This window comes from Ammospiza nelsoni, chromosome 14, assembly GCF_027579445.1.
Source record: "Ammospiza nelsoni isolate bAmmNel1 chromosome 14, bAmmNel1.pri, whole genome shotgun sequence".
In the NCBI taxonomy this organism is placed as follows: Eukaryota; Metazoa; Chordata; class Aves; order Passeriformes; family Passerellidae; genus Ammospiza; species Ammospiza nelsoni.
The window spans coordinates 12691261-12719162 of NC_080646.1; the positions used below are offsets into that span (position 1 = coordinate 12691261).

Genomic DNA, 27902 nt, shown 5'->3' on the forward strand with positions numbered 1-27902 from the left:
TCCATGGTTTCTGCTCTCTTCAAGGGCCTGATCTCATCTTACATATATAAGATTTGCAAAGGAATGTTTACAAAGAAATCGGGAAATAGTACAAAAAGGAAAGAGAGTTGTCAGAGCAAAAAGGAACAAGACTTAAGTCAGATTGGACAAACAAAAAATCCAAAATTTTCCAATACTTTAAAAAGCACCGTTAAAAAGATTGCCAAGTGCCCATCTGCCCGCAACTTATCAACTGAAGAAGAGGAAAGCAATAGAGAATTTTCACTTTCTCCAACATTCAGTTACAGAGTTGCTATTGCCAATGGACTGCAAAGGCATATTTTTGTAGCAAACACTAATAATGAAGATATAGTTCAAGACCTGTCTTCAAATGATAGCTCTTGTTCTGAGTCATTAAGTGAAATAAAATCCAATAGCAAGAAAAGCGAATACTTATCCCACACAATGCCTGTGCGACGCAACAGGAAAAGCTTGAGCAGCCTTGCAGCCTCTGATGGAAGTTCGGATGGAGAGCGCACTTTACACACACTGAAGCTGGGAGCCTTACGAAAACTAAGGAAATGGAAGAAGAGCCAAGAATGTGTCTCATCAGACTCAGAGCTAAGTTCCTGGAAGAAAACATGGGGGTTAAGAAGTAAATCTCTGGACAGAACTGGCCGTCACCAGAAATCAAACACTCTTGAACCTGGCTTTAGTTCAACAGGTTGTATTAGCCAAACCCACGATGTTATGGAAATGATCTTTAAAGAGCTTCAGGGAATAAGTCAAATTGAAACAGAACTCTCTGAATTAAGAGGGCATGTTAATGCTCTGAAACAATCAATTGATGAAATTTCTAGTAGTGTAGAAGTTGTGCAAAATGAAATTGAACAATTGCGAACTGGATTCGTACAGTCCAGAAGAGAAACTCGGGACATACATGACTACATTAAGCAGATAGGCCACCCAGGAAACAAAGCAAGTCTTAGGTTTCTAAATGTGCCTGAAGAGCGGCTTGAAAAAGCTGAAAGCATAGTTTACAAAATATTAATAGAAAAAATGGGATTCTCAGAGGCACAAAGCACCATTAAAATTGAGTTTGCCCAAAGGCTTGGGCAGCAAAGAGACTGTCCAAATGCAAAGCCAAGACCCATTCTTGTTTACTTTGAGTCATCGCAACAGAGAGATTTGATTTTGAAAAAGTCTTATAAACTTAAGGGAACTGGCATTGGAATTTCTACAGATATATTTTCCCATGAAATAAAAGATAAGAAAGAAAGAGGACTTCCTTCCTCTCAGACATATGAAAGCATGGATATGAAACATTTAACCGTGGAGACAAAATCTAAAATGCATGACTGGGAGTCACCTGACAGTGATAAAGACTTGGAATCAGATATAAATAAGAACAGTTATGCAAAAATATCTAAATCAGCAATTCACATAAAAACAAGCACTACAAAGGGGACTACTGAGTCCCCAAACACTAAAGACCTTGACAGAACTGCTGACAATAGCACCTTTTCACACAGAAGTTATGACAATCAGTCACCAGAATTTGACACTATGGAAAAACAATCAAAGGCCTATTATTCAGATGTGACTCCTTTATGGCATTTACAGAATGACTTTGCAACACCAAAGCTTAGCCGTTCAGAATCAGATTTCTCAAAATTGTGTCAGTCTTACTCTGAGGATTTTTCAGAAAATCAGTATTTTAGCAGAACAAATGGCAGTTCATTGTTGTCTTCCTCTGATCGAGAACTTTGGCAGCGAAGGCAAGATGATTCTCTGAACTGGTATGGCAGTTCCCAGGAACAGACTTTTGCCCAAGACATGCAGCAGTATCCAGAGCAAAATGAAACAGGGAACGTAGAAACTGTTGATAGTGGAGTAAGCAATGGAATAATCCATGTATCTGGAGATATAAACCATTATGATGATAGTCAGCTTTCTTTACAGGACGATCTTTCCCCATGGCAAAACTGGAATCAGTTGGAACAAGGGGCAGATTTGGGCCTAGACTCATCCACGCAGGAGGTTTTTGTGTATGATATGAGCAGCCCTTCAGACCAACAGACAGATTTTGGAAAGGGCCAAAGTTCTGACCTCCAGTATGATACTGAAAGCTATGATTTCACTCTGGATGGTACTTCTCCATCTTGTCCGGGCCTTGACAGCGAAACACAGAGTCAGTGGACTGGTCAATACGATGATTATCAGGAAACAAATTCTATCTCCTCTTATCAGAATCAAAACAAATTGCCTATGATGTATCGAAGTCAAAGTGAACTACCAAGTGACGACTCAGAGGAAACTGCCCCTAAATCATGGCACAGCCGATTAAGCATAGATCTTTCTGATAAGACTTTCAGCTTTCCTAAATTTGGATCTACGCTTCAGCGTGCTAAGTCAGCTTTAGAAGTAGTCTGGAATAAAAGTACACAAAGCTTAAGTGGGTATGAAGACAGTGGATCATCTTTTATGGGAAGGTTTAGAACACTGTCTCAGTCTACTGCAAATGAATCAAGTACAACGCTCGATTCTGATGTTTATGCTGAGCCTTATTGCTACAAAGCAGAGTATGAGGAAGAATTGATTGAACCATCTGGTGAGAATGAAACGGACTATGTAGAAGTAATGGAACAAGTCCTTGCTAAACTAGAAAATAGAACTAATAGTAGTGAAACTAGTGAGCAGGTCCAAGAGTATGAACTGGACCAGTCTTTGTATGAAACTCCATATGCAATGCTACCAGAGGAACAATATGACACACAGTTTGACAGTGTGATCAGTGAAGAGATATTAGAAGTTGAAAGTGACGTGGTTCCTGAAGTAGAAATAAGGGAGGATGAAAATCAGAATGTCCCAGAGGTGATTACTGAAGTCACTGAAATTCCAAAGAAAAAAAGAATACGACCATCATTTAAAGAAGCTGCTTTAAAAGCATATAAGAAACAAATGAATGACTTGGAGGAGAAGATCCTTGCTGGAGGTAACAGTGTTTTAATACTGTCTTTTAAGTAAAACATTGTTCTCATTAGAATTGGACATTGATTTTTGTATGGTACCTTTTCATGCTCCCATTGAATTCAGCAGAAAAAAAATCTGCTTATGTCTGGTTTTGTTTAGAGGGTAAAATAGTTCCATAGAAATCAAAAGATTAAATTTCCAACATCTTTCTGAATATGTTTAGTCAGACATGTTTGTAAGTTACTATATTTCTTTGAATTTCAGTAACTTTAAAATTAAATTTCACAAGGTTTAAGTCTTAAAAAGAACTAAATAGTATACTGTTCTTGGTTTCCTCATAGTTTTATAAATGTGTTTATAGGAGTAATACAGAGCGTTCAGATGCTACACTCTTGCTTTCTTCTATAGTTTTCAAGGCATCGTTGGTTCTGTATTCATCCTGATGGGCAGTGTTCTCTATCCAATATGCAACCCATAACTGGTTACATACTTACAAGAGTAAAAGTTTAAACTGATTCTATGTCTGTTCTTACTTTGATTCTGTCCTTATTTGTACTCCCAACAAGCTCTCAAGAGTAGTCAGTCCCCAAAATGAGGTAAGAAGAGTGTGGAAGAAAGACAAGAGTGTAAATAGTAGCACCCGTGTATGAAGAAGTTACTTTAGGAAGGAACTAAATTCACAGGAGGGTTTCACACTGATTTTTTCATTATTTCTATCTTCCATAATATCAGACTTCAAAGCAGACAGTCATATATGTTACTTTAATAATATACAAAGTAATTATTAGTAATAGACAAAGTAATATACTAATAATATACAAATATGGTGATATTCAATGTAAACATTGACTGTAACTCTAATAACATTTCAGTATAATATTGCATGTGCATTTAATTGGGAGCATCACAATGACTGTAGCTAGCCAGATGGTAATTGTCACCTTGACTGAATCTTTCCTTTATCTGCCTGGGAAAAAGATGAAAAACTGTGCCTTTAGCCAAAGATTGTATTTAGTAGTAATGAACTTGAGCTACTATGGTGTTTCTTTTTGTACATGAACTACTTTTACAATAAATCTATAGTCAACTTGGAAGTCAATTACAAATGCATATAAATTTTGATAGTAGTAGAGATTACTTTAAAGTCTATTTTACATTTAAATAATGACACTCAATTTTATACTTGTGTTTTGCGGCCGTTTTTCTACAGTACTCTGTTAGATACTAGGTGGTGTGTATATGAATGAACAGCTATCAATAACTAGGATTTTCATTACTTTTTCCTGATTTTGTGAGGCAGGGAGAAGGGAACAACATTCATTTTACCCAGTCACAGTACTATAGGAATATACTGGTCTCAGGACTTAATTACAGGAACCACACAAGGAAGACCCCAAATTCTGACACTCAAATTGGTTCTACTATTTAAAGTCTGTATGTTTGTGTGTATTGGTAGATAATAGTTGTTAAAAAATGAGAACTAACTTTGATACATCCCATGCTATCCTTTCTAGGAATTAAATGTATGTTCCTCTTTTAACCCAGCAAAACGCCTTCAATTTCTGTTTATTACTTGAATGGCACAGTCTAGGAAAAGACATTTTATAAATAAGTTCTTAAAGGACTTCTTCAAAACTCCCAAAGCATATTTTTTAACTCCTCATTTTTGACAACCTGCCTTGTCTTCTTTATGTATGTAATTAGGCATGTCCAGAGAATACTTAGTTTGTCATTTAAGCAAATAGTTGTTTGAGGTATTCAATCTTCATTTTAATATTTGCTGGAGCAATAACAACTTTTTTTAAAAGTGACTAATAGCTGTTCTAGGGTTTACATTACTTTTACTTGGGTCTTATTACTCTCTTACCCCTGTAACTGATTCACAGTCAGCTTCAGATTTCTTACTTTTAGATGGAAAAGCACTAGAAAGAGAAAAAATTCCTTGAATTAATCTTCATTATATAACCAAACACAACCTATTCTTCAATGAATTGTTTCATCCCTCCATGTAAGCAAGAGTTGTTAGACAACAATCTGTCCAAGCAGAGGTAGAACTGTATAATATTGTAGTTTTAGTTCTCCAATTTAATACAAAAGAAAGTTTTAGAATTATATGATTTTCATTCTAGTAATGCATAAGGTAAGGTAAATAAATCTTTGGTACATAAATAATTTGTTAGTGTACAAGAACCCCATAAGATATTCCTACTCTCTGTCACTGTCTGGAGGAAAAACACACTCTGGGCTGATTGCTTATGTATTATTTATTTAAAAATGTTTTTGGAGTCATACTGGGATGACTAGGTTATACGAATGAGAAGACACATGAGCAGTACATGAGCAATCCTCAGATTTAAAGTTCTGTAAGGATATAGAGACATTGCTTGGATGGATGTGTATCAGTGGAGGGATCGGTGGCTTGAAAAAATTAAAGAAATGCTATCTAGTTGTTTGTTTCTTTGTACACTGTAACTGAGAATGACTAACACTTTTATTCATTGTTCTAGTCCTCGTATTTTATTTTCTAGCTTTCTTTTTCCCTAATGGTTTCTTCCATTCTGTCCCTGTCTTATCTTTTACAGTCCTTTTTAATCAGTTTGCTTTTGTTACCGTGAAAGTACAGTTTTTCATGTTTTGGGAATTCTTTGAAATCTAAGCACATTCTGTTCTCATTACACCTTATTTCTTCAAGTATTTTGTTGCTAAAAATTGAATATAAATTTTATAAAATAAATAAAAATTCAATCTAAACTGTCTTGAACTAATGCAGCTTTCAGTTGATACTGTATGGACTTACTTTATACCATTGAGGTGTGTGCTAATGTAAACCCAGAATCCCCTAAAGAGGCTTGAAGCTGAGTTATGGCCACAGTCTAAGTTGCCTGGAAGTTTAGCCTCACCTTGTTCAAAGTAATGAATGAAACACTATTTTATGTGATCTTTTTGAGAAGCTTTTCCTGCACTCAGCCCAGTGGCATTTTGCATCTTTCTAATGTCAGGCACAGTCTGAGGGGGGGAAAAAGTGATGGAACAAACGCAATTGATCTTTGCTTCATTGGGAAAGAATAGTCCAGACAGAAACACTGAGAGTTAATAAAAAGTAGCAGCAGTATCAAGCCTCAAGATTTTTTATTTTGCTTCAAAACATTGGAGCCACAGTATTTATTCATACAAGGTTTTGTTTGATTTCCCACATCTTGTTTATTTATGATTTGTTTGGGGTTTTTTTCATGAGAGTGATAAATTACTTCATTAATATAAGGACTGATTGTGCATTCCATGTGGCTGATGTAGTTCATCTGCATTGTTTAAGGAAAATTAATATATATTCACCTAATGTATCATCTGTAAAGAGATGGATTTGGGGACAGAATACTTTTCAACAGAAGGTTATTTAATCTATTGCTCTTCTCTTCATGTGTAAATAATGTAAAAAGGCAGAGAGTTTTCATCTGTGTAACTTCCCTTCTCTGTTTACATCAGAAGATGGTCACAATAGAACAAATGTATTGTGTAAGCAGGCTGGAGGAGAAATGGTTACTCTTACCATACATTTTAATAGATGTGTACTGAGGAAACAAGATTACTGCAAGTTAAGGAATCTATTTTGGTGCTGTACTGGGAATGATAATGAACCACAGAAATGTAATAATCCAGTTTTTTCAACTGTTTTGGTTTTCTTTTTCAACACCATGTTTGTGTCTGTCTTTTCGTCAGGTAAACAAAATGATGTATGTCTTTAACCCTTTTTTGGGGGGGAGGGGGAGGTGGTGCAATAAGAAGCTGTAGTTGTGCAGGATGGGAGGACACAAGATACATTTTCAGATTATGTGGGTAGAAACTGATAAATACAATATTCATGCACCCAGACTGGTTAGCCACATTTCCTTTTTCACATGTGTATGTGTGCACTCTGAAAATCCTCTACTAATATTACAGGAGGTAAAATAGTGTTCTAAAGACTTATTAACCACTCCATTAATTCAATCAGGATGGTGCTGATGAACCAAGGTAGATTGATTTGACTCAGTTTCCTGTGCTTGTTTTGTTCACAGGAAAGTGAATGCATTATTTTCTTGCTACTGGTTTCACTGGAGTCAGGCATAAGTCTTTATACCCTTCCCTTCCTATTTCTCTACTGTCCTTTGATGGAGAAAAGAGATATCAGAGACTTAAAACAGAAAATGGCAGTCTGTCCAGCTTGAGATTAATAGATCTGTAGAAAGGTTGCTTTTGAAAAATTATGGCAGGAAATATAATCATTTAGTCATGAAGATGATACATCCATCTTTTTGTCTGTGAAGAAAAAGCAAGTAGTTACATTCACCAGCAAATCTAAAGTTGGTGCTTCATGAAAGGATGCTCTGCATCAGTTGCTTGCTACACAGTCTGTACTTTTTCCCCACTAGTTAAGTGAGTGAAAGGATTAAAAAACCTGTTTAATATCTCTTCCAGGAGACATAATAGTGTTCTTCTGGCTTATTGTGTTTTAATTCTGGGGTTACAGCATTTGTTCTTATCAGGAAAACTTAGATTATAATACTGGGTCTCTTTGTAAACAGGATAGTAACCAAATAGATTGAAGAGCAACAGTTTAATTTAGCATAGTAACTCCTGCTAAATCAGTGTGCACTACATCAGGGAAATGTATGTCACAACAACGTTTGTGTAACAGTCTCAGATTCAAAAAATTCTGCTGTTACCAGATCCCTTTTCCTAGAATAGCTCCACCTATTTTTTAAGCATAAAAAACAAATAAACCAACCGGGTAAACAAACCCAGACAACACCCCAAACAAAGTCAAAAAACCCAACCAAACAACAACAAACCCAAAAAAACCACAACAAACCACACCCCTCCCCCCACTCCCCACCTCCCCAACATCCTTAATCAGTAATGTTTGGCAGAAATCCGTATTTTAGCTGTTTAATAAAAGCAAGTAGACAAACCAAAAAAAAAAAAAACCCAACAAAGCAGAGCACCCCAAGCCTCTTCTGTTTGAGAATGACTTCTGTTTTTAAGTAAAGTGATTTGCTAAAACTGCTGGTCTCCTCCATAAATGAAGAAAGTCTCTGCTACTCTCCTCCTGATGAAAACAGGAGGCCATTTAACACTATTTTAACTGACTTTGGAATTCATGTCGATTGATAAATATTCATGCACTTTGTGTGCTCTTTTTGAGCTTAAACAGATTTAAAGCTGCTAGAGCTGAGAGGAAAGCTGACCATGAATGTCAGTTCCAAGGAGTTTTTATACTGGTTTTGCTGGGAAAATGAACACAATATTGCATCATCAAGAATGAAAAATATTTTTATTTCCAAAATATTTAAGCATTTTCTTTAGATTGTTGTGCTTTAGAAGTGGAAATAACACTGCATAATTTTTGAATGCAGCTTTGGGATAAAGGAATCTTGTTAAAGCATCAGGCTGAAAAAATATCTAGACATGCATTTAAAAAATGTAATGACTTGGAAAATGTGAATTTACAAATAGGCTCAAGTCTTCCTCTCATGTATTAGTGAAGTAGAGTATTACAACTGAGTGTATAAGAGATTCTCTGTTTTGCTGTCAAAGGGAAATTCTGATTACTCCCATAGGACAGGTACCAGGTTTTTTTCTTTGTGCACATTTTCTAGGTGATCAGTGGAACACCTGCACAGTTGTCTCTCAGGAACTCAAAATAGAAGGAAATATCCAAAACCTCTCTAGTTAATGCTGATGCAAAATTATTGTTGATACTGACAGAATTTTGCTAATCATGAGGATTGTTTCCTTGAGGACCTGGGAGTATTCTTCAGATGGCTTGCAAGATAAGTTTTAGTAAATCTGAAAATCAAGACCTATGGTTGTGTTGATGACAGAGCCATTTAAAAATGTCTTGGATGCTATGATAAAGAATATGGTGTGCAACAGATACAAGGATACAAGTTAGCTAGAAAAAATACCACAGAAAATACCACTGTAATCTCTTTTTGCTAAATTAGTAGTGGCAAAGAGCAATCTGCTGACTGACACTCAAGTAGCTTCTCTGGAGTAGATTATTGGAGCAGCAGCAAGTGATTTGTCAATGCTGTCACAGGCCCATAAACTATGGATAGCTCTGGATATCACCAGCGCAGCTGCAGCATCACCAAAGGAATTCTTGTTCTTCAGCTGCATATATACTAAGATGGAATAAGGAAAGTCAGATGTGATGGATGTACTATTATTGAATGTAAAAATGAACTAGGAGAGACGAATATTTATAAAATGCACTTTTAAATCTTATCCTGTAGCTCTTCCTGTTTCATTTTGTAAAAACAGAGTGGAGCTGGTGCTCCTCTGAATACATAAGGCAAGGAGGGTACTGCAAACATAAAGTAGGGGAATTTTCCTTAGGAACTGTTAAAGGCAGGTTGGGTGAAATTTTCTTTTTCTAAAAAACCGTGAAAGTAAAGGACAAGGAAACATGTCTTTTTCTATTAACTATAAAAAGGGATTGAGGATTTCAGAAGGATTTATGAGTGTCCTATCAAGCAAAGTCATCCTTTCAATTCCAGTGTACCAGTCTAGAGTTCCTAATATCTGTGTCTCTCTTTGGTGTTTAGGCATAATTATTTCAACTTGTTATTTCAAGCAGAGCCAAAACTGTAATTTGATTTTGAGTTTACCTATAACATAAAAGATGACAGTAAATAACCATTTTTAAGGGTTCAATGCTAATCATATTATTTCAAATATTGTTCTTTTCTTGTATCTGTTAAGATAGTTTCTTATCAACAGAAGAAAATCTGATAACTTTGTCTTATCTTAGTAGTGTTATTAGCTTGATGTCATCTTTTTATTTTGTATGTGATTATACTTTGACTCATTTTTTTTTCATTGCTGTAAGTCTTGAAATTAGCTTAGCTAATCTAAATTTTTTAGCCTTCTACTTTGGGGGTTCTGAATATTATAATGTTTAAACGTGTTTGAGATTGTTTTAAATAGTTCCTAAACCTATCTCGGAAGTGGAAACAACTCCACAGAAGAAACAACTTCATGCCAACAGCAGCTATGAATATTATATCCTGTGAAATATATGTCTGTTTCTCAGACACTGCATTCTGATCCTAGCTGTACGTGTTATTCTTGCTCTTTAAGAGTACTATATTTATATGACTTATGAGTGTGTCTCCATTATCATTTTATTTTACAACAGGGATATACTTTTGAAGCAAATCTTTGTCTTCCCAATTCGCCACATTTGCTTTGATCGCTGGAATGGCTGAGTGGGATCTATGTGTTTTACTGATGCAACCAAGCCAGATGTTGCTCTTCAAGATCACATCTGATGTGCTCAGCAGCTCAGCAGCTAATGGGCTTTCAGTCATTAGGGCCAAAAATAGAAGCAGTATGAAGTAAATGCCCCAAAACATTTTTGCTGTGAGCACTTGTGTCTTTGTCACCAACTGCTTTGACCTTCCGCTCTTATGGCACTCAGCCCTTTGCTACTGCCCTCGTGTTCTCTGTGGCCCAGGGTGGACAGCAGCTCACCCCTCTGTCCCAGGCTGCCACTGAACATCCCAACCCTGCTGTCACTTGTGTCTGTGCTGTCAGGATAAACTAGATTGCATGTCTCAGTGCAATCCTCGTGTTCAATGCAAGAAGAACCGAGGAACATGGTTTTTGTTTGTTAGAGTCCAGAGGAACTGCTCTCACATTTGTTGTCCAACCAAGGGACTGTTTGCTTGGATTTCTTTGGAAGTATTCCAATTGGACTTCAGCTTGCAGCTGAGACCATGATATAGTGATTCATTTGTGGCATTGTTAACTTTGTGATGCAGAAAGTTTTGCAATAATCAATTATCTATTTGTTTTCACAGCAAATAATTAATTACTTGGTTGCATATACTGTTACCACATGTATTGAGGGGGATAAAATATGCCTTTTCATCCCTTTTGAATAATCTATGTCTTATCATTTTAATGCTTTCTGGTGTGAGAAGAGAGTGCTTAAAATGCCTGCTGACTTTTACTTCCTACCATCACTCTAACAAGCCAGAGATTGTCAAGAGAGCCCTTTCTTTAAGAGAATGGTAGATTTTTGAGCTCACCGCATTCTGTAATAAAACAGTTCTCACAACAGTCTTTAACTTACTGTTTTAGAGATAAGTTCTAGAATTTGGTAGAAGTGTCTACTAGCTGTTGAAAAACAATGGAAAACAAAGCCATTAGAAGTCTACTAGGACTCAATTTCTAAACACCAGCAATGTTTTTAAAGCATGTCCTTTTGTTTCAGATTTGCAGACCACTTTATTATTAGAGACACAAATGCAGTTTTCATCTTCACCAAACTGACCTCCTGTTTTGACTCTCCATGTATCCGCTAGTAATTTTTCTACATCACTGCTAGTAAAGTGCTAGCAGCAATTCTTGTATTTCTCCTGTCAACCAAGCTTTATTCAAGTTTGACCTTCTCTTTGTCAGACAAGCATCACTCATCTCTTATGATGTGCTAGCTTTAATATTATCTTTCAAGCGTTATACGCAATCTCCATAGAATAAGCTTCAGCAATACAACATCCTCTGGGCTTACACAGTGTAATGTTCTGTTCTCTAGTGGCAACAATAGCTTCTGGGTGCAGCATTTATTATTTTAGCATGACTTAATTTGTGTCATTGTTTTGGCCAATCTACTTCTTTAATTTATTCAAACCTGGTTTTCATCTTTTATTTCCCTTTCTTGGCAATAGATGCTAATTTAAATTGTCCATCTCAGACTTAAAACTACTTCTGACTGTGGGTACTTTACACATGTTATTTTCATGGAACAGCTGTATTGTTATCTAATTCCAGCAAGTATTTTGTCTGAAGGCTTTGCTTCCAGGAACAACGTAATTATCAGTCAGTTTGACGTTCTTGCAGCCATTTTTCAGAATTAAATATTGAAATGGTACTTTGAGAGAATAATGAACTTTAATTATTTTTCCTATTTGGTGTTGTGCAATAATGCACTCTTACAAGAGTGGAAAATCAATGTTTTGATTAATTTTGATCCTAGGATTTCCTAACAGTTTAGATTTTTAGAACCTTGTTACAGTTCTTGTGCTATGGTGCGGAGTGGAGAACTGAATATTTGCAGTCATTAAAGAAAGGGGAGTGTATTGGGACATTGTTCTGCTGCTCAGAAAAGTGCAGAAGTGAAACAATGACACGAGACTTCTGAAGGAAGGTTATGACTGGGGAGCAGAATCACCTGAACCTCTTTGATGGAAATACCTCTGCTGACTGATAGAGCCAGTTGTATTTCTGATGGTGTCACAAGCTACGAAAGCAAAGTCTGTCCTGACTTCCATATCTTCATTACTAATGTACCTTTCATGCTCAGAAACTCTGGCTTTTCAACATCCTTTATAGATTTGTTTTTTCCTCAGAAAATTGGGTATAGAAACTGGTTGTCTTGCATGATTAATTTCTATTTTGTTTAAGAAGTTATAGGTGACAACATTGCTAATAGAATGAATAAACTGGACTATGACTGTTGATAAAAATGTAAAGTTAAACTTTTCTCAGGTCTGTTAATTTTAATTCCAAGATTGAATAGCAATTATGCAGTATTAATAAACACTTGTTGGAAATTTCACTTAGCCTACATTTAAACTGGTAGGTGGATAGAAAATAACCAGGGGGCTTATTTGAGGGTACTGAAAAAATGACAAGCCCCTCTCACTTCATTCCCCAGCCATACACATGTGCAAACTATTTTCAACAGAAGGCAAGATTTAGGGGCTATGCTGAGAATTATACAGCTTTTTAATAATTGGAACTTATTAAAGGAAACTTAAAGACTAATTTTATCTAATTTCCTGCTTAGTTATCTAATTAAATGTAATTGACTGCCTTAAAAAATAAAAAGGGCTTGTGCGCACTTTCCTTTTGCCTTCAATATTTGACATTAGTAAAAATAATTTTCAGTAGTATGTAGATAGATGACCACCCTGCACTTCATCATTCTGCTACACAGGTTTGTAAATATCAATGGGGACTGCACTGAGCTGAAATAGCAACAATTAAGGAGCAAAAGGATTTTTCCTATAATCCTAGTAAAAAATACCTTTCTCTTATCTACACTGGCCTTTGGTATAAAGGCACAATCTGAAGGCTATTACTGGTATTTCATAATGTAATGGATTTTCAATTAAAATGTAAGGAGAAACAACTAATTAAAGTAAGAAGGGTTAGCTATAGGAACTGGTGTTTCCATTGCTCCTAGGTGCACTCATTACCTTTTTAGGTTACTGTTTTGACTGTGTGGATGACAGAAGTGAGTTACATGAAGATAAGCTCTTTTAAGTAAATCATTGTCATTCAGCAGTATAATCTGAGATGTCTAGCCTTGAGTCCCTGATTTGAAAATACATTCAGTGGTCTCTTACATAATCACAGTTCATTTCTTATCTACATCAAGGAATGTTGCTGTCTGTTCTGGTAGCCTAACGACTACTAAAGTGAATTGCTTGGTGACTCTGTACGCTTCCCAATTTGGTGCTCTCATACATGCAAAGAACACTTCCACAGTTCAGATTATTTCACTCATGGTGAGTTCAGAAGAAGCAGTAAACAATGAAGTTTTCAAACTAATTTTGTCTCTGAAGATGCATTCATTTGTTACAAAGAAGAGATGTTCTTAAGATCTCTTTTTTGGGAAATTTGCGTTACTTGTCCACTTTATGCAATTTCTATTGAGAAAAGAGACCATTAGATGGGTGCATTTTTCTTTGTATGTAGTCACTACCAAGAAAAGCAAGGTCAACCAAAAACATACTTTTCCTCCTTCCTAATTTTGATTGTCACTCTCCTCACTAAATTTAGGTAAAATTAGGTTCCAGTAAAGGAAATGTAGTGAAATTAGATTAAGTTGGCTGAAACCAAGACAGGTAAAAAAAATTTTATATATCTATCTATCTCTCATGCTCTGAAAAAAAAAATCCATTTTATGTAGAAGACAAGTCTCAACAATTTTTAATATAATTTTTTAAAGTGAATTAAACATATAATTCGTGTGATTCTTTAGGCATCTGATATCAAAGTATCTGCCAACTTTTTAAGAATTGCATTCCACATAAATAATACTGAGATTTGTTCTGTGCCTTTGTATGTCAGTATTACCAATTTTGCTATGATGAGGTAGTCTAAAAGAAGGTGCAGGTTGCATGAAAATACTGTGGTGAGGCTTCTTAAATTGCAAGTAGTGCTTTGCTTAAAACTTCCCCCAGTCCCCAGATTTTTCTTTGCCTTTCGGATTCTTCCTTTTTTACAAGTTGGAGAATGGATGCCTCTGTCTCTCCTACCCTAAATGCTAAGTGCTGTCATGACTTTCCTCTCATTGATGTCCAGATGCTGCTCCAGCCCTCTGGGTTTAACTCCTCTTTAGGTCTCAGAAAAGCACACCCCACCCTATTGCCATGGCCAGCCCAGTTTACAGTCACCTATTTCCTCCTGGTTTTGCTTTCACCCTGCTTATGAAGTGCTATAATAATTTTGGGGTGGGGAGGTTAGATCTTATGGTTGTCCAAATATTCTTTATATGCTTGAAAGAGAAGCCAGTACTATCTGATATTGTGAAACAAATCCATTTCACAAATAATTATTTTAAAAAATAGAATATTTAAAGAGTAAGCTCATTTTCATAAATCCAGTCAGTCAAATGCTTTGATCCTGTAAACTGCCTCTAAAATTAGTGGCAGAATAGAGCATTTTAGTTCCCTGATTGTCACTACTCTTCACTATGCAATTTACAGTTGCCAGTATATTTTGCATTTATGTGTTTGAATGTCATTTTTCCTGTATATAAACTGGTTTAAAAATTAAATGTGGCACATGTTTAAGGTGTAAATTGTTATTCTGTGATGTACATAACCTGAGATATCTCTGAACATCTCGAGAATATCCACACGATTTAAAGGGTCCTTGAGCACTCCCTTTGGGGAGGTGGGAAGATCAGTAAGGTGACAATTAAAATAATGTTGTTTCATGTATGCACTGTACTCTAAATTACAAATGTGACAAGACAATCAAATGAGGGTAGTTTTTTCTGTCAGCAAATATTTTCTGTCTGATTGTAAATTTTCACAATGTGCTCTTGCATTAAGCAATTTATAATTATATATATATATATATATATATATATATATATGAAATAACTTATACTTTCACAATTGTAGTTCTCTTAGTATCTTGGGAGTAATTTCTGTCATTTTATGAGTAGCTGTGATAGAATAGTTACAGTCCAGGAGTTGAGCTGGGAGGTGTGGTCTTTATATCCTTAGAAACACTTGCCTTTTCCTTGAAAATAGAGCATTATTTGTTTGAACACTGAAAATATATTAAATATATATTAATTATTATTTAAAATACATTTATTAAAAAGCAATAAAATTAAAAATCCCATGGAGATGGGGTATAGTAGGTGAAATGTGTACTGTCCACACTGTCTTTCATAAGTGGCAGGTCTTCTTATCTACCAAGAACATCTTTTTGTTTGTTTAAAATGTAGTGACAGTGATCTCACCCCAATTGTATGGCTAAGCACAGGTGTTATTTGGATTCTGGTCTACATTAACAGATTAAAACACGGACAGATTTTATAGCATGAGATTTTTTTCATAGACTGGTTTTTCTAACCTATATTCCCCTTCTTCCCAATTCTCTTTCAGATAGCGGTTCTGTGGATGAAAAGGTTTAAAATCACCTATTTGCTATAGGGATCATGTATTTTGTTGATGTTTGTTTGTGACTTATTTGACCTGTTTTGTTCCGTCATTTTAGTTGTGAAATCTGCATGGTTTTTCCCAGCTTTCCACTCTTTTGTTCTCCTTTGATTGTATTGCAAATGTGTTGCATTTATATACAGGGTAAACCTCACTGTTGTGCTTACCATAACTGCCAACACAGGGGTCTGCTTCTGTCAAACATGATTCTGATTTTTGCCTCTAATTATCACCTACCCTGCATTCTCTATAGGATTTAAAGGGCAAGGGTGTTTGGGAAGCAATACCTTACCTTCCCATGGGTTCTTCCACTGTGTGTCACTAAATGCTGAATGCTATCAAAATGTTTCCCAAAGGAACAGTTAGTCTAGCTTTGGCCTGGAGCTGACCCTGCTAAACATTTTCATATGTCTTACATGTTTGATGCAGTTAAATTGTGTCCAAAACCTACTAAAAGCAACCAAGTAACCGTACTTTTTTTGATCTCTGTTAAAGGCTCGGTTGGTAAGTGCAGGTTCCTTGGATGCTTCCAAGCTTTATGCAGTCCAGGCATTTGCTGGGTAAGTAAAAGTATAATTGATAATTTTTTTATTTGTATCTGCAAATTATTCTTACAGCATTATAGCATTTTTCCTAAGCTTTCTGTTTTAAGAAATTGTATTATTTTAAAAGGAAGATAGTTTTATTATGTCATCCCCTTTTAATTTTTTTAAATTCGTTATTTTCTGAGAAATTAATACAGCAGTTCCAATGGTGAGGTCAGTTAGGTAACAGATTTTACCTCTTTGCAAATGAAATAAGTATCCTTTAAAGCTGTAGCCCAATTTTGTCTTTGTTCTGGTAAATGTACAGTACTGCAATTCTAGCAATATAATATCTCTCTAGTACTTGAAATTAAAAAGTCAAGGGAAAAGATCTTGCAGTGGCTGAGAGTGTATATGGAAGAAACCTGTACATTTTTTTTTGTCTCCAAATGAAGTTATTGTGCATCCAGTTCAAGGGATTCCTTCCTATTCTGAATACTTTCTTATTATTTAATCTGGAAAGGTAAAGAAATAAAAGCCTTTGGTAAAATTTATCAGTTTTATTAGTTGCCTAATTAAAAGGGGTATTATCCTCTTGCTGGTGCACTCTGTAAGTACTTTTTTTACTGTAATTACAATTTATTACAACGACAAGGTGATGAGATTAAATTAATCATTCATCTTCAGCTTTTATATCTGAAATTCTATCCAGTTGACACTGTGAAGTTTTTCCTGTTTAGATTCCTATTTTGAGCAGAGGTGGGTGTCACTAAAAGGTAGTTATGGCATTAATTTGCTTAATATTATGCACTACGTCATATGGCTGGCAGCAGCTCAATATTAGCTCATGTTTTTAGATGAAACCTTGCTTATTTTGCTGACAAAGTTTAGACCTGTCCTTGCCTTGCTTTGCTGTCCACAGTATCTTTAGTCAAGCCTCTGTTTTACTAGGCCTCCTTAAAAACAGTTATGCAATTTTCATTTCACTTCTCATTCAGGCAAAGAATGCTATCATTCCAAAGACATTTGTAGCTCTGTTTTAATCACACTTCCCACTCTACTCCTTCGTGCAAAAACTAATGCTAATTTCTAGGATCCCTCAGTCTTTTTACTGCCAGCACAACTGAGTGCAGTTAGCTCTGACTCCTTCTCCCTCTTAGTCTCTCCAAAAGGTTTTTCTATTTGAAGTGAGGGAGGAGATTTCTTCCCTCATAACCATTGTTACCACGCTTTATCTATGCAAAAATACCCCAGCTGACTCTGTTCTGTCTCACTCTTCCCACTCTGCCCTAGCGCAATGCTGGGACCCCACCTCATGCACCAGCACCCCCAAGTCCATGGCAGGGACTGCAGCTCTCCATTGTCTGCAATGAGCTTCACTTCGTTGCATGAAATGAGAGAACAGCCCATGACAAGAAAATAAAGGCAAAGACCAAAGACAGAATTTCTGGGGCTTCTCATGCAACTTCTCTGTTAAAAGGCAGAAACACCACTTTAACTGGTTTTTTCATAGCAGTATCACGTAATAACATCTTCATTTTATTTTTCTTCACTTAAAGATGAGGCACTTTAGAGCTCATTATTTCCATATTTTTATAAAGTGAAAGTAGGTCAGCTGGAGTTCTCATCATGTATATGGATCCTGGGTAGTACTGTTTTACTTTTTCCAGAGACTTGCTCTTGTATTCATTTACTGCTTCCTAATGAGTAGTCAGAGACTGATAATTTTACCACATGGCCTAATCCATTCTGAAATTCACTAACGATACACAGATGGTGCTGCATGCAGATGATTACTCCTTTCCTTCAGTGGCATTTTCTCTATGGTAATCAAATTTATTTTTCTTGAATTCTCTGACAAATTCAAATAGATGACTGTTGGGCAGAATATTTCCAGAAGCACCAAAAAACAGTTAATATGACAGGGATTTTTTCTGTGCCTTTAATGATAACTTTTATCAAATTATTATCATTACACTTCATCATCTTCTGTGTCAAGTTATTGTTGAGTTATAATTGGAAGTAGGGAGGAGAGTAGACAATTCAATGTATAACCTACATTAACATGAAAATTTTTCCCTTGCTATGTTATTTCTTAATGATGACTAAAAGGAGTTTAGTAAGAACTTCTCTTTTAGTCATACTTTTATGTTATAGAGCAGAATAATAGATGGAAATCCTTTTACAGATATTGCCTCTATGTGAGCACAAGAATGCCTTGTACACTATAAGTTTTATTTGCTGCTGATGGAACTGCTCCTGAGTAGCAAAAAGCCCTGAGTTTATTTCTTGGTCTCTGTACATTTACTTTTCACAACCTCAGAAATATTATTTTATTTCTATCACACTTTTGCTGGGTTTGTAAGTATGTCTGGAAGCTGCAGTTTGGGTCTACTTTGATCTTTATGTTATTGAAAAGTATTGTAGTATCACAACCCGGCACGGAAAAATGGTTGTGGGAAAATATAAAGGAATTGCATAAACAGACTATGAATTCTTTCCTTTTGTTAGAGAATGGTGTGAGTGGATCAGAAGGAACTGAAAAATTCTTCACTAATTTTAGTTATATCTCTTTTCACATAATAATTGTAACAGGTGTAAATAAACTTAGGGCTTTCAGATGAAAAACTCTTTGTAGTGAACTCAGTTTTTATATACACAGAGACAGAAATATAAGAACTGAAAAAGTATCTGAGGCAGTGCCAACAAAGGACCTTGCAGAGGAATATGTTAAGTCTTGAAAAGTCCAATATCCCAGCTTCTCTGAGAATTTCCAAGTGTCTGTAAATTAGAACTGACAAGGTAGATGGAGATCTTCCAAACCTTCTGTGGAAAAAGTTCAGGGAGATACCTGTGTTAATTGTTTGGAATAGTCAGAGAGAATGAAGCTAATTTTTTATCCAGATCAATATGTATTCTTTTAAATTCTGTTGGTGTGTCAGCCTTTTATTCTTTGAAGTGACTCCAAGTTGTTCTTTATTGTTGTTTCCAGGTTCTGTGTGAGATCTAACTGGGGTTTAATTCTGTGCTCAGTTAAAAAGCTCAAACCAGGCAAGAGTAAAATAATGATGGTCACCATGGAATTATTTTAAAATGTGACAAGTTCTGTTTTCCACAGTTGCATGGAGTTGAGATGTGATTATGTATTTAGCTAGATATTTTAAACTTTGTATCAAATTTAATACAACAATATTCATTGACATCAATGATGTTCAATATGTAATGTTGTGCTGCAGCTACCAGATATACAAGACCTTATGATGGAAAGCTTTTCTCATAATTTCTAACTCAATGGTAAAAAAGTTTTAGGAGATGTTAAGCAACCTTTTAGCTACTCTGCTTTGGGTGAATGCCAGAAGAAAAAGCACCAAGAACACTCGCACTGGTTTTTCAATTGGAGCACATGCCTTTGGCTGAGAACTGCTAATTTTGATTTTTAACTGTAAATAGAAATACTATAAGCAGTTCTTAAGGATGTAGTCTTATAAGCTCCATGTTTTTATCTTCTTCTTTGCCTTTTTATTTTTCAGTCGTGGACTGTATGGAATTGACAGCATGCCAGACCTACGAAGGAAGAAATCTTTTCCCATTGTTCGAGATGTGGTGAGTAACTTCTGAAACTGTTGATTCATTTGCCAGTTGTGCAGGTCTTTCTTGTAATTACTATTGTGCATCAGAATGACAGTTTGCAACAATTGTTTTATGGAAAAAGAAGTCTTGAGAGAATAGATTGAGGGCAGTAAAAGTCAATGAGGCAGTTGTTATAATGTACTAGATAAGTCTGAATATCTCACTGGATATTTAGGTATTACTGGTGTAATCAAATAATGCGCATTTCATTCAATAAAAAGCCACTCATTTTCACAAAGATGTTGTTTGGGATATTGTTTCACTTGATATATTTTGATACTGAAAGAGAGAGGAAGTTCCTTTTAAAAAGCAGCCCTTTTCACTATTAATATTTTAAAGATTTATGCATACTTAAGGTACAAGGTGAGGTAATCAGGATTTCTAAGAGTCATTGTAAACAAGAATAATTTAAGAAAAGAAATTTCAGTGGAAAAGAATGGCAGTTCCTTTGGGATTTACTCTGACTTCCAGTCTAAACAAGATTAAGAAGAGTCTCTCTGCCTCGAAGAATTTCAAGTGTTATTCACATTTCTCTTTTTCGGTAGTATAGAATTCATAATTCAATAAAATACATATTTAGTCTCCGATGATGATGAGCTCCCAAACCAATCTCTCACTACAAAGAAGTGATTGGGTGTTAGGTTAAGTAAATGATTGCTATTATTGTCATTAAAAGATCAGCTTTTGTCTATTATTGCTCAATGTTTTCTCAGTTTCTGTATTCAGTTACTCTGTGGTGATCTGCCACACTGCCTGAGCAGTCAAAAAGAAAAAGCACAGCAACCATTTTAGAGTAGAATTCCTTCTGAAATTGGTGAAAAATTACACTGCACAGCATAGTAGAGCCTGCATTCATTTAAACCATCTTTTTGACAGCAGCTTCTTTGCTATTAGTTGTGTTAAAGAGTATAGTCTATTGTCCTGCTATGATTCTTTAATGCATGTTAAATGGCACTCTGCTTTGTTCTTAATTGTTGGAAGTGCTTACAGAAAGGTATAGCTCAGAATACATTAAGACATCAAAATAAATGTAAATGATCCTTTCTTATGCTTACTTATGACTGTTTCAGAAAACCAGAAATAATATTGTTAGAAAGGAGTGCTAGACTCTTTTGATGCTGACTAAAATAAATATTATTTATTTTCCTTTTTGTGCAATGAATCTGACAAATTAATACTCTCTATAATTTCTTTCCTATCTTGTCTGGATTTTTAAGGCTATGGTAAGTACTTCTTTCTATATTTATAAGTGCTCTGAAATGATCATAGTAACTGTTACAGATTCCATTAATGTGTTTTATTATGACCTTCTATTGGAAAGTTAAAATTATTTTACAACCAAGAATTTAATCATAAGGAAAGTGATGCTTTATGTGAATGTGTTCTCCTCTGCATCATGTATACCAAAATGGATGGAAGAAGTTTATGTTAAAAAGTTTTCAGTATATTCCAAATATCTTTCCTGATGATACAAGCACAAAGTTTAGGTCTCAAGCATGAAGCTTCCCCTGTGGTATTGGAAAGTCTTAGGCACCTAGAGAAAGAGAAGTTCAAAGTGTTCCCTACTTTTAAGTTCTCTTGTATTAATCAGTTTTAGTTTTTCTTATTTTCCTAGTCCCTCTGCACTTCCAGTTTCACTCCATTATTTTCATGCTTTCAGCATTGTATCTCAATACAATGTTTACCAAAATTCTGTATGTTTTCTTGAGATAATATCTCTAACTCCCATTTGTTTTCATGAATTCACATTTTAAAAAATCCAATTTTCAACACGCAATATGTTGAGGTGAAAAAGACCCACAAGGATTATCAGGCCCAACTCCTGGCCCTGCGCAGGATCATCAGGCTGACACTGTGACCACTGCCCTGGGAACCCAACCACCCTCTGGAGGAAGAACCTTTCCCTGATCCCCAACCTAAACCACCCCTCTGACACAGCTTCAGGCCATTCCTTTGTGTCCTGTCACTGTCACCAGGGATCAGAGATCAGTGCCTGCCCCTCCTCTTCGCCTCACTGTACCTGCAGTGGGCTCTGCCTTCAATCTCCTCCAGTCTGAACAGACCCAGGGCCCTCAGCTGCTCCTCACAGGGCTTCACCTCCAGACCCCTCACCACCTTCACCTCCAGACCCCTCACCACCTTCACCTCCAGACCCCTCACCACCTTCACCTCCAGACCCCTCATCACCTTCACCTCCAGACCCCTCACCACCTTCACCTCCAGATCCCTCACCACCTTCACCTCCAGATCCCTCACCACCTTCACTGCCCTCCTTTGGATGCTCTCCACTTCCTAAACCACTGAAAAGTTTTTGTATGCAATTGCATTGTCAGTCTCTGCTTATTTTAGATACAGTCATTAGAGAGGATAAGGCAGTGAAAATCCACCTGCAGGAGCAGTTCTGTTTGCTGCAGTTGTGGGTCATTATTAGACTTCTGGTAGAGCATATCTGGTACAGGAGAGAGAGAGAGTGCAAGGAGAAGTGATGGTTCAAGTGCAGTAACAATACAGAGAGCTAGGAAAAAGAGTCCAGGGCACTTGCTGATGGAATTGCTGTAACTTCTGCTTTAAAAAAAATATATTATCTTTTGGATTCTTTAGAGCTTGAGTTGAGGTGAGAATCAGGGAGAGAAATAATGATTATAGTGGAGCTTAGAAGTTTATATCTCAGTGGCCAAATAGGTGTGATGATCTGCCCAGCCACAGCCAAAGGTAGATCTATTTTACTGCCTTTGCTTCTGTTAATGAAGATTCTATAAAATTCCTGTATTCAATTTAAATGTGATTTTATACTGTATAATCACTGTAATCAGGCCAGTTTCTTCTTTTGATCAATCTAGACTGTATTGCTCCCTAGCTTTATTATTTGATTATAAGAACATAAAAATAATTTGTGAATCTTTGCTGCTGTTGTAAAGCAGTCTGTCAAAGTGAACACACCAGATGAAGCAACTGCTTGTTTCAGCTAAAATGATAATGCACTGAATTTTTTTTCTGTAAGTGTCTCCTGAATAAAAACATTTATAGAGGCTGGAATTCAAATATGGTAATTTAAGATTCATATAAAGAAGATATTCATTTAAATTGCATATGCCATATTCTCTAGTTTTGTATGTTGTCAGCTAAATACCTGGACTATTATACATTAATTCTGCTATGAGTAGTCCATTAATTCTGCTATCAGTAGTCTTAACTCCTTTAATCATTGATAGGCAAGTTCAGTTACATTCCTAAAAAAATATTCATACATAAAATAGATAAACCATAGCATAATAAGTATTTGTATATTTGTGAGGGCTTTTTTAAGTCTACTAAATGGAAATCATAACAATATAATTATCTTTGAGGCTGGACAGATCATGCTTTTTTGTCTGTGCTACAGATATGAAGAAAAAGCAGATGATGACAGTTATGTCCAGTAATGATTGTGTAGTGGAGCTGAATTGTTGTTTTTTCTAAATCTTCTTTCTGGGCTCAATGCTGCAGTTCTGTTGAACATTTCTGTTGAATATGCTCCTCTGTGCTGTTTCAGCTGTGCAAGACACAGTTTGCCTATTTCATTGTGATAGAAGACCTCTTTTTTTTTCCCCTCAACACAATTGATCATTTAACATGTAATTGTAGCTTGAATCCAATTTGCTTTTACTTACAGTTACCATTTTTCAATGTTTTTGCTACAACGACTTCTAATTATATTAATTAATTTATTTAAACTGCTAAGGCAAATTTGAAGTTAATAAATTAGACAGTGTAGATACAAGTTATTAGGTAGTCTAGAAGGCCTTGGGCATAAAGGAGACTAATTTATTTTAAATCCTGTATTAGAGAGTTTCAAAAAAAATTTAAAATTAAATAGACAATGGTCTGCTTTATAATCTCTTATTGTTTGGGGGTTTTGCTATGATTTTGGTTGTGACAATTTTTTTCATATATTCATAATTCAACAACACTTAAAGTCCTTATGCTCTACAGGTCAAATTTTTACCTAAGGAAAGACATGAGGTACTATCTGGACATCAGTTTGAGAGGGTACACAAGTATAAACTGCTGACAAGTTCTGTGTCCTGTTAAGGGAGAGGTGTGAAACACTGCAGGATCCTGTTGCTCTCCATGTTCTTTTGATGTTCTGATGTTTTGGACTTGCTGGAAGCTCCAGCTGATGAGCTGCACTTCCCTTTCTTTCTTGCTGCTGCTTGAAAAAAGACAGGCAATAGGGGAAGAAGTTTTCTTGTTATGTTCATAACCTGTCACCTTGTTTCCCATAGATAAATCTGCCAGCTTTTTCCCCTTTCTTTTTCCAAATTGCTCACTCCTCCTTGTTCTATTCCATACTTAAGAAGTGATGCTGCCATGTGTTCAGTGCTTCATGCTGTTGAATTATCACCAACTTCATTGTTTTAAAATAGAAGCATTGTATGGGCTTTCTCTTGTAGATGTAGTTTGTTCTGACAGTGATACATAAATGGAAATAATCCTTGTGAGGTTTTTTTTCACTAAAATCCCTGTAAATTTAATCCATATGACTTTTAAATTTACTGGTTTGTCACAAATCCTTCTAGATATCACTGTCTTCCAACATGACAAACACTTTATTGAGAACAGCCTAATTATCTGTTTCCTATTAGGTTTTGTTATTTTATATAGGGCACTGTGCTATAATTTTAGACACATTTCTGATTAAGAAGAAAATAGTAAAGCTTCATGATGCCAAGGGCACCCCTTGGGAGAACTGGGCTTGAAGGACACATGACGGTCAAAATTGCTTCCCCATTTATTTTCTCACAGGAAATAGTATCTGTTTATTGACTTACAGGGATAGCATGAAACTGCAGTTCTGCTGGCTCATGTTCTTTGGTATTGCTGGAGGACAGAACACAGCAGCAGTCATTGCCCTATATTTGAGGTTAATGTTCTTATGCCCTTTGTGCTCCTGTCCTGACAAGTCGTTCACATTGCTCTATTGCTTGGAATGGCTAGGATTATGCTACTGAGACCTAGAAGGGTCAAATCCCTTCCTAAGTGTAGAGGACATGGAAACTATAAACTGGCATAGTGCAGGCAAGTAAATCTACATGGCTACTTGTCAAGACTTTGAGCAAAAACCTGTGCTTCAAGAGGGATCAAAAAGTTGATGCTCTTACAGTACATTGTTTTTAAAACCCAGAACTCTACTGATAATGAAAATTGTTTCTTTTCCTCCTAATGATCCAAAAGCATTTTCACTTGCCATTTTTAACTTTGATATGTGGGTCTTGTAGCGTTGTGTTTCATACAAAAAATGTGAAAAAACAAAGCATGAACACTAATCTTTCCTTGGGCTGTCAATCTCACTGGCACATACCCATAGCATTTCCCACATTAATAGAATTAAAGGACGGTCACAGAGAAGTAAACAGAATTATTTACTTAATAATAACAGATTGGAGAATCTGATAGCAAATTAATGGCATAGAGTTGGTAAATTGCTGAGTTTAAAAGAGAAAAAAAAAGGGAAGGTTCTTTGTAATAGGAGATGAATCAAATACTACTAAGCCAAGGATGATTTCTTACCCTATAATTGGTTTCACAAGATTAATAATTCTGTGTCAGTCTGCAAGTTTAATTATCATCAAGAGAAATGTATTGAAATTTGAATTAGGGAAAGTGAACATTTAATATTAAAATTGAACAATCTTATAAATAAATAAATAGAAATCCATTTCAAATATACCAGTGTTTAAAATTATATAATTGGAAAAAATTGGAATTGTCTCTTCATCCAGAGACTAATGATGCAGTTCCTTTGCTGATGTAAGCCTAAATTGCTTCTGGCCCAGTATGCATTTCACAAAAATAAGAATGTCACATACAAAGTATCATTTGAATTTTTGCTGTGATAGTTCTGTAATATGGACTACAGAGACCCACTTCACAGTTAGTTGAAAATCTGTATCCTCACAACAAAGGCAACAACAGACTTGTGGTTAGTGGGTGGTATAATTGATCCACACGCTGCTAGACTGTGAGGGCAGCAAAGCATGACAAAGCAGATAGTGGATGACAGAAGAACAGAGATAAGGCACAAGTGTACAAACACACTTGGAATGATTTAGAATAAGAGAAAGGATGAATGATAACAAAACTCCAGGTGCAGTCCAGTAATATAACAGTGTTATGGTTGATATTGTGCACAGTGAAATAAATCTTATCTGTCAGGTCAAAAGGATTATTGATAGCAGAAGTGATGTTCAGATTTGAAATATTATTTGTAAAACACACAGAACTCATTCCCCCAGGGTCCTGTCTGGTCATTACACTCACTAGTTAATTCTCTAGGACCCATTTAAATTTCTGGAGTATTGCAATAAAGAATATAAAATTTCTTTGTTTATTGTATATTAAAATTACTTCTTTTTCAGTCCCTTTGTATGTACCATGCTAGCTCAAAGGAGTTCATCTCTACAACCAAGTAAATTGTCTTCAGAAGCAGAAGTTTTCCATATACCAGTAACATCATGTGGCCAAATGAGGACAGATTGACACAGAGTTCTGGTCTCTTTTCCTGTCTCAAATAACCAAAGTATTTCTCTGTATAGCTATCCATAGCACTGAATTAATATTTTCTTTAAGGAAAATAACACTTTAAGATTTCTTGAGGTCTTTTTATTTAAGTAGCATTTTATATACATACACACCATTTAAAAATGCTCAGTGAGTTACAAAAAATTATCCAGACTGACAACTTGAACCATAAGACTACTGCAAAATGATCTCCCATGTTGCTGCAGGCACAGTCAGCTTCCAAATTAGGGCAGGATGCCTATCCTTGTACCACATTAATTTGGTTGGCAAAGCAGAAAAACAGTGACAGCCTGTGGTTTAAAAAAACTGAGTCACAAACCTCTGAATTACAGGTTTTGTATTAGAAATGGCAATTCAGCTGGGCACTGCTGAAAGAAACAGTAATGATGATGGGAAGTGTACCTCCATTATGTACTGAAACCCTAAAAATTGTGAGCTGCAAACATTAACTGAAAGGTTTTGTATCTTCTACAGTTTTGTTTACATCCAGTAGTATAATCAAGTAGTATTTGCCTTCCATTAGATTCAACAGCTGCTGTTACTTGTATAATTGGTGACTCTTTTGCATTTGCCTTAAACAGACCCTTGCAGCTCGGAAATCTGGTATTTCCATGGCCATGCTCATCCGGACCTCCATAAACACTGAAGAAATGGTAAGTGTTTTCACTGACAAGTTTGAGATATTTAGGTAACAGAGAAATTTTTGTTCACAGATCTCTAAAAATTATTTCAGCGTTACACACTCCAAACTGGATGAAATTGAATGTATTCCATTTATTGTATAGGAACTTTCAGGGAACTTGAGCAGAATTTGCTGCCTGATCCACAGTAGCAAGACCAGGTTTGCTTCTGCTGACTCACATCCATGATGGTCAGAGGGGACTAACCAAGAAAACCTTTGATTTACAAAACAGCTATCTGGGGAAGCCTTTTGCTTTAAATTGTCCAATTGTACCATGTTTACCTGCAGTCTTCCATCATCTTTCTATCTTCATCACACTGTGAATGCAATTAGAATGACAGGGCTCTGCAAGATGAATTTTTATGATCATTTTTCCCAGTCCTTGGGATAATACTTGATTAAAAAAAAAATAACTCATGCTAATAATATATGTGATTCTAGAAGAAATATTTAATTCATACAAGAAGTAACCACAAGAGTCTTTCGAAAAAACATGGTGTCATATCTAGTAAAATGCATGAGCTGTGGTTTTCCATTACTGATTTCACTTAGATTTGACAAAAGACATTTTTTTTAACAAAAATGCCCATTTTGTGTTCCTCAAATTGCTAGTGCATACGTAGCTTTCTAAAATACATCCTATTCTGAAGAAAAATGAAGAGTTGGATTTTTCTTACATTGTTGTCAAGGTGCATAGCAGAAGAATGGGAGAACAGAAAATACTGACAGGTGTTCTGGGAACTGGAACATGCAGTACAAATATTGATATCCATCATTCTTACCTGGTTTATTGTGAACTTTCTGTGCTTATATGGTAATAAT

The 27902-nt window shown here is 35.8% G+C and overlaps 1 protein-coding gene across 2 annotated transcripts in view; it reads left to right on the top strand.

Moving 5' to 3' along the window:
• Positions 1 to 27902, top strand: part of UNC13C (unc-13 homolog C) — a 121442-nt gene continuing 93540 nt past the window's right edge. Inside the window, exons 1-6 of one of the 2 annotated variants that reach the window (XM_059482281.1) lie at positions 1 to 2974; positions 15630 to 15652; positions 16179 to 16243; positions 19738 to 19810; positions 21055 to 21060; positions 26980 to 27051. In XM_059482281.1, the coding sequence (XP_059338264.1) occupies positions 4 to 2974; positions 15630 to 15652; positions 16179 to 16243; positions 19738 to 19810; positions 21055 to 21060; positions 26980 to 27051 (3210 nt within the window). In that variant the 5' untranslated portion in view covers positions 1 to 3. The remainder of the gene's footprint in view (positions 2975 to 15629; positions 15653 to 16178; positions 16244 to 19737; positions 19811 to 21054; positions 21061 to 26979; positions 27052 to 27902) is intronic. The other variant, XM_059482279.1, reaches the window with a different exon arrangement.